Source organism: Lepisosteus oculatus, chromosome 4 (assembly GCF_040954835.1).
Source record: "Lepisosteus oculatus isolate fLepOcu1 chromosome 4, fLepOcu1.hap2, whole genome shotgun sequence".
Lineage (NCBI taxonomy): Eukaryota > Metazoa > Chordata > Actinopteri > Semionotiformes > Lepisosteidae > Lepisosteus > Lepisosteus oculatus.
The window spans coordinates 58084939-58100369 of NC_090699.1; the positions used below are offsets into that span (position 1 = coordinate 58084939).

Below are 15431 nucleotides of genomic sequence, written 5' to 3' on the forward strand. Positions count from 1 at the left end.
TTATAGTGTCTAGTGAGCAGGACATTCGCATTTCTCGTCTGTCACCGACGACATGGTGAGCATACAGTACTTTCACAAAGTTCACTATTTTGCTATTTATTTTTAATTGTGTACAATTTTGCAATACTGTCAATTTATTTTACTGCAGTCCCCTTAACACCAAAAAACAAAAACAGAAGGAGAAAAGTGCAGAAGGCAGGAACTATTCCCCGAGAGGTCAGCTTTTTGTCTTTAAAATTGTTCTCTTGGCACTAGACATTTTTTTCAGTAGTTCAGGGAGGATTATCATTCGGAAAACACACACAGACTGCATTCAGTATGTGCTTGTGTTTGTCCTCAGGTTCTGTGCTGCTGAGGAGGAGAAACCCTCTTAACTTTAATCACTGCTCTGCAGGTTGTAGCAGAGGGGTTGGAGCTAGCACACTTCCCACCAGCCGCAATAGCAATCACTGCAATCTACGAAAGTCTAGCATACTTGAAACCATGTAGGTATTCTAATTAGAGCCCTGAAAGCAGCAATGTGTGCACCATAAATAGAAGCGCCATTCACAAGTGTCAACAAATTATAATAGCTATTTTGGTCACACCTTTAAAACAGTAGGATTAGGACATACCAAAAGTTTGCATCACAGTCTGATACCTGGCAAGCTGACACCTTACAAAACTAAAATCAGCAGCTCTTACATGACACAAACTGATAATTTAATTCTTCAACATAGGAGTTTCTGCCTTCTGGCATTGTTTTTTTGTGACTTGAATAGTGTTAAAGGGGAGGAATTAGGAAAATTTGTTTATTCTTCTTCCAGTTAATTACTGTATTGCAGGACAGCAGATAAACATGTCCTCCAGTACCTTGGCAAGCTGTTAATTAGGAATCTAAACGAGCCTGCACAATGTTCTTCTTCAGCAAGCCAATGGTTAACTGTTGCTACAAGTTAAGGCATTCAGCAGTTTCAACAGGATTGTTTGCTCCCATTCCCTACAATGTTTGCTATAGCACAGTACCATCTCAGTTTCAAGTTTCGGCTGACATTATACTATCTGATACAGACTCTCCTGTCATAACCTTTTTGGTTTGCAGTTATTGCTAGAACTCGGTAAATATTTCGTTTTGAGTGTTTCTCCTTTCAAACTTATTTTAATGCACTGCACACAATGGAAGGCAAACACCAGCATAACAAATATGAAGTTGTTTTACACAAATATGATTGTTGTGTTGAGTTACTTTAGCAGGTACTAGTAAGTACAGAATATTCAAGTTTGAACTGCTTCTAGTTTTATGTTTCTTGGTTTTGATTGTAGGACACATTTTGACAAAGCCATTTGTTTAGTGTGGCAAACATTTGTACTCAAGGCTTTGAGATTTATAACACCATGGAAAGGTTAGAGTGATTACCTGCTAACAATATAATTTATCAAGTGCATATTCAGTGCTAAGTGTCTGAAAAAAGGCAGGTGTCCACATTTAATCTGACACAGTGATAGCTGTTTAAGGACCCTCTGGTTACATTTCTGACTTGGATGACAAACTGTTTTGCATCTTGAAATAAAACTCAAGAAGAGATCATATTTTGTATATCATATCGTACAACATGATATGAACATGATATATCATGTTCTTTCCCTCAGTTTCATAAACACATGGATTTACTGTCAGTGGATTGCACTGTGCTTGAATTTCAAACAAAAAAAAAACAGGGTGGTCTTTGATCAGGGGGTGTTTTTTCAACCTCGTGTACAGAATATTGGGGAAAAAGGCTTTTGCCATCTTAAAGGTTTTGTCCTGTGCTGTCTCAGTAGTGGTTAGGGTTCTGTAACTGCAAAGTTAGAAGAATTCAGCAGTTAGTATCTTGACTAGGTCAAACACAAGTGATCACATACTGTATACCTGACCTGGAGTGCTTGCACTGGTTTCTTGGTAAGTTCTTCTGCCGAGTTCCAAGACTCCAAATGACTTCCCAGTATCTCATGACTATAGGATCTGTAGGATCTGTCTTCTCCCTTCCACATGTCCTTCTCAGGGCTCAGCCGATTCTGGTTGACAATTTTCACTGTTCACCTACACTCCATAGGTGACACCAGCCTTTTCTTCTTCAATGAAATTGGGACCACATTTGGTGCTTTTAAGTCAACCCCTACAAACCTACTTTTTGGAAGGGCTTTTTCTTTGATTGCTTTATATTCCTCATCTGCTTTGTTCTTGGCTGAGTAATTTTCTATTATATTTACAATGTAATGTGATTGTTTTTTTTTTAAAGAGCAATGAGAAATATTTTATCATTATCATAGGTGTCACTATGATATCAGGCATTTTACAACGCACCATGAAGCACAAAACAATGGTATTTGGTCGTATAGCCTATACATCAAATAGACCGAATTTCACGTATGCTGTGAGATATTAATGGAATGGGCCTATTATGTTATCACTTAAGAAATGACAAAACATCTCTCATTTCTCCATCGCCAGAACTGTGTGGAATTCTAAAATCCTAAAACTTTTCTGTCTTAAATACAGGATTTTCATGACAAAAGAAAGCATTTGTACACATCAAGTAACAAAATCAAAAGGAGCCATCTGCAGAAGAAGTTGTAAAAAGACTTGGGGGAACTTCATGCTGTTTTTGCACAATGTTGACATTTCCATTCTCCTGAGAAAATCTGCCTGTGCTTCAAACTGGGGATGCACATGTTCACTTAATGTCTAAAACAAAATGCATCACCCATTTAGTCTCACAAAAACACACTGAAAACTGAAAGATACACACTTCTTTTTCTGTTGTTAGAAAATGTTCCCTCTAGTCAACAAATGCTACTCTCCCGGGACTGAAGAAAGAATGACCTCATCTAAAGGGGAACTTTTTATATTTGGGATTTGGAAAAAAAAAACAGCATTGATGAGTAACATGTAAAACCTCCAATTTACATCACAAAATAGACTAAATTTTTAAATAGGTGCAGCTCCATGTTACTATTATTCAGAACCAGGCAACCAAATGTCCAATGACATGAAGCGGCCATGCCTTGTTATACTGTAAAGAAGCAGACTTGTGAATACATCTCTTTTAATCCGATAGAAATATCGCTCTCAACTTTGAGACAGTTTTGCCAACATACTACTTGTTCATTCTGCATGCAGATCACGTTGGAACATTTCTACGGTGAAATGTCTGCTGCACAACCTGTACTTATTCACTTGTGCATCTTATTACATTTGTCATTACAGTGAATAGTGAGCAGGAAAGATTAATTTATGTTGCACCAGTGTTTTGCAACAATGTGGAGACTATATAGTACTTTCACAAAGTCCACAATTTTGTGCTTAATTGAGGATTTGTATAATACCATCAATGCTGTTATCGAGGTTTCATAAGTCCGAGAAATTGGGACTGCAATTCCTCTATAAGAAATACATAAGGGGTGAAAAATTAGGGGGGTAGCACTTGTAGCCATGTATCACAAGATCATGTCCACAGAATGTAACAGAACTGGAGAATTTTGTGAACATTAAAAATAACCTTCACATTCACAACAAACGGTTAAAGGACAAACTGTTCTGATTATGACTCCTTCTAAATCTAACAGCAAAACTCTATTTCCCTAGGGAAATTATTGCATATGTGGTTTCTGTTCTAATATAACATTAGAATAGCCCTGCAAAATATATTCATTTACATGGATTTCAACTCAAATCAAGCTATGTTGTCTTCTGTGTGGTTTATTTGGGGTGTGATCCTAACGTTGCAATGAATTAATACTCTTAAGATCTCTAATTATAAGTTGAATGTTCTGCTTATGAAAACCGAAAACAGAAGCATGATCAGTTATGCAGAATTTATGCTGTTTGTAAAATTCAACGGCAACACTTGCCATTAATGTTATATTTTCTAGCTCCATTACTGATGCTCTTTACTGCTATTTAATGGGCAAATACTAGCCTTAGATGGAGATTGTTAGCTCTTGTAACAATCGTCCATAAAGGTATTTAAATGAATTGAAAAATTCTAAAAATAGTCAAGCAGGCAAAGGCACCAACCAACTAACCAACCACTAACTTGAATTACGTATTTTCTCTACCATGGTAGTGTCTTACTTATTTTTAGAGAAATCTATTGTTGCCTATTTAACACCGACAACTTTAAGGAGCCTTACACTACAGGTACAGGACCACTACACACTAAAGTAAATTTGGCTTTCATTTTGTCTCCAGCATTATGACAAAGCTTTACTTACCAATTCATGAAAAATGACCAGATGATAAGGTTTCCAAGAGCTTCCAAAGACAAAACTGACTTAAGCCATCAAACAGTAAGTTTTCAAATATCAACAATTTACTGCTAAATCATTTTATTAGTGTATTTTTTTTTAAAATACATTGAAATTAAATTCATGTTCCCTGAGACGGTCTTAAAACATCTTAAAAATCTGTTATGTAATGCTTTTTAGTAAAAAATAACTCACTTGTACCAAAACAAACAAAACATAAGAAAATGTAAACTCAATGGTAACTGTTAAACATTAATGTTATTAGGCAGTGCTTTTTGACATTTCTATGCTAATTTAAACAATCTACAAGGAAAAGCACTCTACCTTAATCTGGGAAATTAATGTATGTTAAAACATTCTCAAACCATTAACAAAATATTTAAAAATGCAATAATGCCATCAGTGTGAGTCATGAAAGAGAACTGTGCTTACCAGCATTACAAACAGAAGCATGGTTTTTGCATTACTTCTATGTTTACTCCAGGACTGTTGTAGTTTGCTGGTATAAACCATTCAATGCAAACTTAATATTTGGCATTATGGTTTGATTCCATTTCCTTTGTAAAGGTTAGGTCATCATGCCCTCAAGATCAATTTTTGCAGGACACAAAAGGACACAGGATTATTTAAGGCAAGGCATCATTTTAGCAAAAAATGAAATCAAATATTAAAAGTATACTCCTCTAATACTCACTGTGCTTTTAGAATTCCTTCAGTGAAAGGTTTGAACAATAAGTCAGATTTATGTACTGATGGATGACACTATTAAAACAAAAACCATGTAACAGATCAGGTACAACAAATCTAAGCATTAGCACTATCCTGCTAGACTGAAGCATGAATCTGATCAGCCTCTGAATAGAGTTCTGTGGGATATTCTACCACTCTTCCTGTACAGCTGGAGCTATAGTACTTGGCAAAGACTGGCCCGTCATAGTGGTCTCCTGCTGGCATTGGTAAGTCCACAGATCAGATTCAGATCTGCCAAAGCAAAACCTCATAGCAAAAAGTTGTCATTATACCCCTAGCATTGTGAGGTCTGATATTGTTCTTCTTTAAAAGAAATCCATATTGGCCCACAGGAATTAAATAACCTGCTAGCTTAAGGTAACACTTTTGTCCTCCATCAGTTCAACACATTTTTGTGTCTCCCCACATCCTCATACTTCCAATTTCCTGCTTGACATGAACACAACCACATAATGCTCACCATGACATATCCACACACAATAGTCCATCAATTCTTCCCATTATTGAAAACCACCCGTTTTCCACCACTTTTTCCACCCAAAACACCTGTGAATAAAACACTGCACCACTATGAGAATCTTCCCAATCAACTCTAAAAGTTAACCCTGAAGGTCTCCCACCATGCATATCATTGTGGTGCAGATGACGCGCCAGTAATTTCTTCTAATGCACTGGTTAATTCTTCCAGGAATTTCTCTTGCTTTATCCACCACAGTATGATCATTATTATGCAAATGGATCAGATGATTGTATCAGTCCTGCGTTATTGTGATTATCCTATGCCATCCAGTATGTGCTCTATTCCTCACAAAGGAAGTTTCCTAGTTTCTCTGGTCCAGTTTGCAGATTGGTGAAGCAGAACTCAAGATACTACTTTGCCATCTGCCACAAACAAGTTACCTAAGTGATCAGGCAACCTTAATTCATCCAGTGGAAGATCTTGCTATTGTTTTCATATTAAACCTCTCTTTGATTGGCTATTAAAACAGATTCTTAAATTGTTTTGACCGTAAACAAGCTAAAATACCAAACACTGACCACCAGGCTTCTTTTATGACATCACTTGCCTTGGACTCTGTACTCCATTACAAAAAAACAACCAACAAACTGGCTCCCTACTTAAATGCACCTCATTACATACAGTATATGCTTTCATTAGGTGGCTCATAACTGCAAAACTGGACTTAGCCAAAGCATTTTTCCTCCTATTCCATTGTTCCTCCTCTCTAATCAGTGGTGCACACAAAAAAAAACATAAAAACAAGATCCTGCAGGTATTTTGTTTTATTCTGCTAAAGGTGGAAAAAAAACTAAACATACAGTAAGAGGTGGAAACACTGGCAAAATAACACTGGTATTAAGTTCAAACACATAAGTCTGACTTTTTTATTCTGGTCACTTAAGAGTGATGAATTGTTTCAAGGTTTTCATTGATTTTTCAGAAGAAGTGCTCCAGTGTTACACCACCCTCCCCTCCACCCAAACCCACACAAAAAAAGAGGTGGTTGGGAATCAAGAAGAATCCATAACAAAACAGAGAGCTGCATACATAAAACAATAAAGAAGCTTGTAGTCAGAGTTGGTGAAAACACTTTTTAATACAAGAGTTCAACATACAGTGTCTAGTGGCATAAATAAAACAATGCTATTAAAAACAGTAAAAAGAAAAAAAATGCCGTTTGCATTTTATAAAGATTCATTTTTGTATTCTTTACCAAAGCAGTCATTTTACCCCGTTTTAGTTAAGTTGCCATGGTGATGGACAGTAGTCAGGCTTTCTAGACTCACGCAAACGTTTCTTGTGCTACCTGTTTATCATCAGGCTTGGCTATCGTGTCCGCTGACCACATTGTGGAACCAACGTGAAGATGGACCACATCAATGCAGCTAAGCCAAGTCTCATTGTAGAACAGTGAACCCATCTTTGTGACTGGCCTAGCTTCAATAACATGCACTTACAAAAAGGTGTGTCTGTGGGGGGATAATCATGAAACTACAAACTTAAAGGAGAAAAAAAGTGTGGTCTAATATAACTTTCTGAAGACATACAAAACATTTACATTTAAAAAATACTTTTCTTTCTTCATACATATATAATATCCTCCTATTCCAGTTATAAGGATTTTTTTGTCATTATTAATAACACCATTACTGTAAAAAGTAAATATCTCATAAGCTTTCTATTGCCAACAAAATGTCTGCCCCTTCGAACACTTCAACACTTCAAAGCACAGCGGGGAGCTATGTATGTAAGGCCGATGTGATGATTTAATGAATCCACACATTTATATTGGCAAATAAAAACCCAAAACAACAAAAGAATGTCAGAAGGACAAGGATATAGCTGCTGTCTTAAGGTAATAAGCACCATGACGAATTTCCCTCAGATATACACCAGGTGCCAGGTTTCAACTTAACATTTTAGCGGTACAATCTTAGCAGTGCTGCTCGGTGCACAATTATTGCAGATAAGGGGGGATACTGTTCCTGAATCTAACCTGCTACAGATACTCCTGAACTTCAAAACAGCAATTCAGTCTGAACCTTTCAACCCACACAAAACTATTTTCACCACCTGGTGTTTTGAATTGTCCTGTGTTCTCTGCGTTGCTTTCTGTATCAAAGTATATGATTGACAAGTCAAGATTGTTTTGTGATAAAGATAAATACACTGTTGTTGAGTTCCTGTTCCCATTTCTTAACTCAAAAATTCAAGTACATGCCATTATCTTGTTCGATGTAATGCACTCTGGTTCTACAGAGGGTGGATAGGACAAATGAGAGCTCTAAGAAACCAGGAGGAATCTGTTGGAATTTGTGGTTATCCTTTAGGATTAAGCACTGAATTCAGTTAGGCACACAGCTGTTGCACACTGTTCAGAGGCATAAAAGGTCACTTCCAAAAAAAAAAAACTTCCATTGCTTAGAAATTAACCCCGTTCCTCAGGTGAATAACTTGACACGCAAGGAAAACGGTGTATAGGAGAAAAAAAAAAAAAAGAACACTGGATACAGTATTGGAACACTAACAAATAATCCTAGTTTTAATTTATTCTTGTTTGTATATAAAAAAATCAGTATTTTGTGAAGAAACACAATTAAAACCCTGGCTTTTGCAGTGAATGTCATTTGATGGGTAAGTCTGAGTAGTCCACCTGTGCAAGGGTAACTGCAAAGTTGATATGCAAAACATTTTTGGTGGGGTATTTAATAAAACTTTTTCTTGTTCTGCTGCACATATTTCACATTCCTGTGCACACAAAAACAATTTATATTGCAGATTGATCTTCAGGATCCACTACAAGCACCAGGACTAAAACACTAACATGCAACCCTCTCCATTATCATCCATAAACGTTTCTGAAAGCCAGAACTCACCATGAGCTTTCAAGTAGCTTTTCTACTAAATTCTTTTTTACAGAAGGTGAGAAAAACAACCAAAAAACAAAGGAACATGACAGTTCAGAGCTTATTCATCAGTAGACAATCTCAGAGTTGGGACTTCATGCAGAAACCCACTATGAAGTGACTGGTTTTGATCAGCCACTGGAAAATAAAGTCAGCATTGCAGCGAACCTTAAATATTACATAGGTTTGGGGAAACTGCAAAATATCACAGCCCTGGTGAATATTAACACAAATATCAATGTCAATGGAAGCATTTCACTATAATTTAAAAAATAAAAATAGACACTCTATAATGAGATTTAAACTATTATTGTATAAAATTAGTACACACCTTTTCTATTAGATAAAGAGCTATGATAAGTAATTTTTGGACCTTTAACAGGCATTATGAAGGGTTGCCACATCCAGCCATTCACTTCTTAAATTTATGCACAACAGTGCACATTACCAGACACTTAGCACCACCCAGTATGGCTTTGTACATTGCCAACCTGACTTTCGCCAACTCAAGACTGCGCCAAACATTATTGCAAAGGGTAACTTTCAAAAGAAAGAAAAAAATGGAATCTGCTGACAATATCAGACATTCCAGAAGACATTCAAATTAAAATGTGGGAGAAAGCCACTGTTCAAAAGGTGAGAACATAAACACTATATAACCCAAGGATAACAAATTGTAAAGGCCATTAAGAACTAAAATTCACCTTAGGAAAAAAAGAGTGACCAATGAGACGAAAGAAGAGATATACAGTGAATCAATTTTACCTATGAAGCTAAGCTTTTACAAATTGCTGTATGCTATTTTTCCTCTTATAATAAAACAATTTGAGGCTGTATCAAAAATTTAGTAAAAAAATTAGATTGAGAATTTTTAATCATTTTCTTTTTTTTGATGATTTCACTTATGAAACACCCATTTCATTCCCCCCTTCTCGCCTTCAGTGATTCATGTGCCTGGAACCGTGATTTCAAAGCTATGGATCAATCGCACAGGCTTATTATAGTACTACTGCACTGTTTTTTTAATGTGAGAACAAGAGCATCACTCTACATAAAAAAAAATAATAACCCACTTTCCAAAATAACCTGCAGGAAGCTTTTTTATTGGACAACTGCTCAGCTTATTTTTCAATAATGATGCAGGTATTTACACAGGCATACAACTGGGTACAAAGACACTTTATATCAGGAATAAAAATGGCACCAATATACAATATGAAACCAATGGCCATGTGCATTCTGACAGATGATTTCAAAATTAGCTTTTTTTCCAGGGTTGGCAGGTGGGCAGACACTATGAGCCTGCCATTTTAAAAAAAATATTTAAATGACAAACCCTGTTCATAGTTTTTTTTATAAAAGGTTTCCTGCAGGTTATTTCAATCTGGTACTTACCAACAAAATAAAATCTAGCAGAACATTTTTTTCAGATATACAGTGGATTAAATGAAAAAAAAAAATTCTTTAAGTCTCATTTTTAGGCTACCTCTTGTTATGCTTCTTTTTGCTAGACACATGTGAATAAGGATAAAAACAGTACAATTAGTGTTAAAGGCAAACCTTATTGAATTGAACGCCAACCCCAGTGCTGCCTGCTGGTCAGTACATGTCCCCCAAGGTTATGTTTTTTTTGTAACAAAACATTTAAGTCTGCAGTCTGTTTGGTTTTTATTGTCTTGTATTATTTAAAAATAAAGAGTTCATACAATAAAAAGAGTGCTGTTAGGCAAGAAGGGTTTTGATTTGAAGTCCATAAAACAAACAAAAAGAAACGGGGGGGGACAAAAAACGCTGGGGTGGGTGTACCTCTTGGTATGCCGTTTCAGTTGTAGCCATCATTGGAAGGGACTAAGTTCTTGACGAAAGCACTTGCAGGCTACCATCTAGAGTTTTTCCTTCCTTAACCCCTTTGCAGCCATACCTAGCCCTCCCTCCCTTGTTATACCTCCCCCACCCTTCCCTCCCAACTTTCCAAACAGACAACACTGGTGTGGAACTGCAAAGTTCCCTTCTCCTCCTCTCCTGGAGGTTCCCCCAGATGTTATGGTGGCACGTAGGGAGGTGGCGATCTGTAGGGTGTCATGTTCTTTGGACGAGAGCCTTTCCCTTCCATAGGGGCAGTGAAGGGCGGGGGAGGCTGATAAGGGGGTGCGTTAGGATCCTCGTCCCGCAGAGCAGTGTACTCGCCCAGAAGGTCCTGGTTAAGAGGGGTGGTTTCTGGGCTGACCATATTGGGGTACTCTGGGGGTGGTAGAGGAGGCTTCTCCTCCTGTAGGATGAGGGGCATACTGGATGAAGGTGGGGGTTTTGAATCATCCAGCTCGTCAGCAAAAATTATTGGCACACCCTTCTTAATAAAGGTGGCCTGGTCTTCAATTGTGAGTTTTCCCTTCCGCTTCTTTCGATAGCAGATCATGGCAATTATGCCAGCAATTAGAAGAATGGCAGCTACCACCACTGCTGGGATGACTGTGTGCAAGTACACATCATCGGTGCTCTGGCGACCTGTACCTCCTGCAGGCGTAGCAGGAGGGGGAACAGGCATTTGTATTATTCCAGGTGGTACAAACATGTAATTTCTGCAACTTCCTGTCCCCTTGACAGTGATGTTAATGGGCTTAAAGTCTGGCTCCATGACATTGTTGAAGGAGAGGGTGGGTTTGCCTTGGGTGTCTGAAATCTTCTTGCTCATGGCCTGAATCTGTTCTTTTGGACAAGGGTCCTGCTGCAAACTATTGTTGGTCCACTCGACCACAATGGAACCCTTTGAGATGTTCTTCAGAGTTACAGTGCTGCTGTTACGATCCCCAAATGCGTAGGCAAGTTTCTTAATGAGGAGAATCTTCTTGTGCACATCATTAGTCACCATATGGGGCTCCCCACGGAACCGAGCTGCAAAAAGGACAGGTGGCTTGTCATTGTGAGGCCAACGGTGCACATGAACCTCAAAAGCATCCACCGAAGTCAGGCCACCTTTGTCAGTCGCATGCATGAAATATTCATGTTTTCCCACATGGGGTGTATCTGGCAAGCCATACATGAGCTGGCTGGTGCTATTGAACTGTATCCAAGAACTATCCTCAACTGTTTCCTTCTGGTTCTTCCTTAGGGTCAAACGCAACTTATCTGTTGTGCCATCCTGGTGATCATAAAATGTATCTGAAGGAATCTTCACTTCAAAGTAAGTGCCAACCCAGGCATCCACCTTATCAATGTGATTTCGTAGCTGTGGTGGTGTGTTACTAGTATCTGGTAGGCTAACAGATGGGGGACCTTTGGGAGTCTTGGGTGTGGTGGTGCTTCTTTCTCTGGGGACTGGAGTGGATGTCTTTTGCTTTCTGGGTTTCTTTGTGGAAGAAGGTGTTTTTGGCCTCCTGGTAGTAATGGTTGATGATGTTGGAGTGGCAGTGGCCTCCACAAAAACAGGTCTCGTCATAGTGGGTTGTATAGGTATTGTACTTGTGGTTTCCAAGACTCTTGTAGGCTGAATAGGCCCTAAGGTAGGAGTATGAGCAATAGGATCTCTTGTTCTGATCGTAGGCTTTACAGGTAGGGGGACAGGACCTCTCACTGGAGGGGCAGTAGTGTCAGTGGTAGGAGCAATGGATGGAGAGGTAGGGGTTGGCACTATGTGAATGGGTGGTTGAGGAGGAGGTGTTGTTGGAGGCAGTGCTGAGGGGATAGGTGTGGGGGTGGCATAAAGCTGTCGTCTGATCCTTTTGGGAACATGGGGTTTTTTGTTGGCAATATGCCAACCTACAACTGGGTAACCCAGCTGTGCTGACATAGTTCCTTCTTTTGCTGGCACTTGCACGCTGCTGATGTCAGGAACGCTACTCTGATCAAGGGCACAGCCCAGTTTCCAGGACAGCAATGCTCCATTTTCCACCACCTTTTTTGCATTCCCAGGCCCAGCCATGAACGCAGACATGTCAAAGAGTCTGTTATTGACAACAGGCAGGAGCTTCATATGTTGAAGACTAACTTCGGAGAATTTCTTCATCTTACTCAAGAGCTCCACTCTTTGCAATGATGTCATTTTTGTTAAATCCGCATCCAGTATAACTGTCAGAACAGTCACGGGATCCTCATTACCGCAGATGAAAGGTTGAACCTCATTGGCAGATTGGATTGCCAGTTGGATAGGATCATCAGCATGTTCTTCTGGATGGACCTCAATGGAGAAAACATCAGGAGTTTGAGTAACATGGCTCCCATTAGCCATCAACTCCACAACCGAGACAGAGATGTAATGGACACCCTTATCTGCCTCCACAGGAAGTCCTTGTAACATATGGCTTTTGGGATCCCAGTGTAGCCAAGAAGGCAAGCTGTCCTTGCCAGCCTCGGTTACCTAGAAAACAAAGAGAGATATTTGTCACAAAGAGTTAAGCAACTACAAATGAAACAAAAAAACATCAATGATAAAGCATTTAGATTCAGAAACATAAAAAAGTGTTTGGACTTGTGGTTAAAATACTTGACTTAGAATCAACCTAAAATCATCTGCATGTGATATCTGTGCAGTGAACAATAGGAACACCCTTATAAACACTGTTTGCAAGCAAAACATTCATTCTGTTTTTTGCTCCTTCTGTAACCACTTAAAGCTTAAGAACCCCTGAGATCCAAGATGCCTTTAAAAAAAGGTAGCACCTAGGATTTTTTTTTTAAATCAAATCACCATTTTCCCTAATTTTGTACCCACCCAGTCTGGAATAACCAATAATATAGGATTTAGATCTGTGGCTGTCTCTGAGTGGTACAGGAGTTACAGACATGTTCCTCCCACATGTCCACCTTTAAAGAAATTCACCATTTGATATTTTGTAAACACAGCAGCGTATTAAGAGTTAGCACTGATTAAAGGAGTGATGTGCCTTTCACTAATGTCGCTAGAAGCCTGTAGTCACTGAGATCTTAAAATGAAACAAGTTCACAGGAGTCACTGTTTGCTAGGAAGCAGAGTGGACTGGCTAATCCAAACCCTATTATAGCTCAATGTATTTTTATAATTTCTTAAACTGGTACGCTTACCTCTCCCAAAAATTAGGTATGGTAATCTACATCAGAAATGTCAAAACCAATGATTAAAGAAACCTAGAAATATACCTTGACGGTGCTTTTTTCTCACAATGTTTACACAACAGTACCAGAACTTGCTTGGTTATTTCTTGCCAGGTTGTTATCAGGTTTTAGTCAACCCAAAACCTGAATAAAATGTAAAGAAAATATGGTAGCTATGTTTTAGTTTTGGGGTTGTGAAGTCCATTGTAAATCCTTTATGTGTAATAGATTAATAGAACATTAATTGTGTGTTAATCTGGTACTAGGAACTGACCTCTATACATGATTTACTACATGGTCATTAATAAAATTCAAAAAGTTCTCATACATGCTTTATGAATGGATACTTTAATATTTATAACTTTGGTATGCATTATAAAGTGTCATTTTCATGTGCTACCAAATATTCTTTAAAGGATAGCTATACCGAATGTGAGAAAGCTAATAAAAACTGTCAATGTTACAGCCTTTCTTGAGGGAATTAAGAATGAAATGGGTATCTAGCTAGGTAGAACAAATCCATTCTATGTCAGGGTTTCACAGCCAAATTACAGGAGTATAATACTTCCACTTCTGTGAGGTGAGACCTGTGAAATTAGGCACTTCTGGAATGGCTCACATTGGAGCACAACCCTCAGCCACTTTATCCCTTCAGACTGTGAGCTTTTCAAAATCTCACCACAGGGAAGCTGTCTGAATTAATACAATCTCTCACTGCTAAATCTCACATGAGTGATTGGAAAAGACAAAGACCATTATAGAGCAAAAAGGATAACCCAGTGCTAAATCCACACCATTTAACTCTAAGAAAGGATTTTGCATCACCAATAGTAACTTTCCTCCTTCTACTTTTGTGACCTGTCACTAAGGTGAGAAGAACAGAAAGCCAGATAACAAAACAACTGTCATTGTAATTGTAAGAATGATTCACATCATATCAGGCCTACTTAGAACCTCTTCAGCTGAACATGGCCAATGTGATTTCCCTGCCTTTCACTGAAAGTCAAGCTGCGCCTTGTCAGGGTGGCAAAACGGATCTGAGAGCAACATTATTCCTCAGGACGAAAATGGCTCTGGCACGAACAGGAGATATGAAAAGTTCTCCACCTCTGTTTAGAGGACATTGCAAGGCCATAAATATCATTGTCATTTGCTTCCCTAACAGTTGTCCATACTAAACTTAGCAGCTTTAAAGGGGAACTGCAGTCCCGAATTATAAGACCGGTTATTAAATCTCAGTAACAAGATAAATTTCTAGACTGTACAAAACAAAAATCACAAATTCCAAATTTGGCACAAAATGATGAACTTTGTGTAAGTACCGTAAGTCACCATATTATCCTTAACCCCTGGTCTCGCTGTGAACGAGAGCAAGAGGACAATAGTGTGATGCAGCCCCTTCCCACTCACCAGTCACTCTAATAATGAATGTAATGCAATGTACGAGCAAATAAGTACAGGTTATGCAGCATTCATTTGCTGAAATTTTCCAACATTATCTGCATGCAGAGATAAGTAAGTCATTTTCTTTAAATCTAGAGCAGTATTTCTGTTGGATTAAAAGATGTATTTGCAAACCTGCTTCTTTATAATGTAATAAGGTTGCTTTGTGTCACCAGAAGTTTTGTTTTTTTTCTGAATTGCAGAATAGGGTGTTTGTGCATGCCTTGAAATTTCAGATATTCTGTGATATAAATTGGAGGTTTTAAAAGTTAGTGTACATTTTACTTTTATTGTGGTTTGAAATACACTCATCATTGCTGATTCTTTTTAACCCTGAAACATTAAATAGTGTTGCAGTTCTCTTGCAATGTTAATCACTCAATACTACATCAGTGCAAAATGCGGCAGAGAAAAAGACATTTAAGAAGTTAATAATTTACCACAGATGGGGAAGTACTGTGTGGAAAATTAAAATGTTAGCCGTTTCGTTATCTACT

The 15431-nt window shown here is 38.3% G+C and overlaps 1 protein-coding gene and 1 long non-coding RNA gene across 3 annotated transcripts in view; both read right to left on the bottom strand.

Annotated features, from left to right (window-relative positions):
* LOC138238441 (uncharacterized) overlaps positions 1-5925 on the bottom strand; it is a 102026-nt gene extending 96101 nt beyond the window's left edge. Inside the window, exon 1 of the long non-coding RNA XR_011189487.1 lies at positions 4961-5925. This is a non-coding gene — a long non-coding RNA (uncharacterized lncRNA). The remainder of the gene's footprint in view (positions 1-4960) is intronic.
* A 670-nt stretch (positions 5926-6595) lies between these two features.
* Positions 6596-15431, bottom strand: part of dag1 (dystroglycan 1) — a 41475-nt gene continuing 32639 nt past the window's right edge. For both annotated transcript variants that reach the window (XM_069189411.1, XM_006630992.3), the window contains exon 3: positions 6596-12778. In XM_069189411.1, the coding sequence (XP_069045512.1) occupies positions 10466-12778 (2313 nt within the window). In that variant the 3' untranslated portion in view covers positions 6596-10465. The remainder of the gene's footprint in view (positions 12779-15431) is intronic.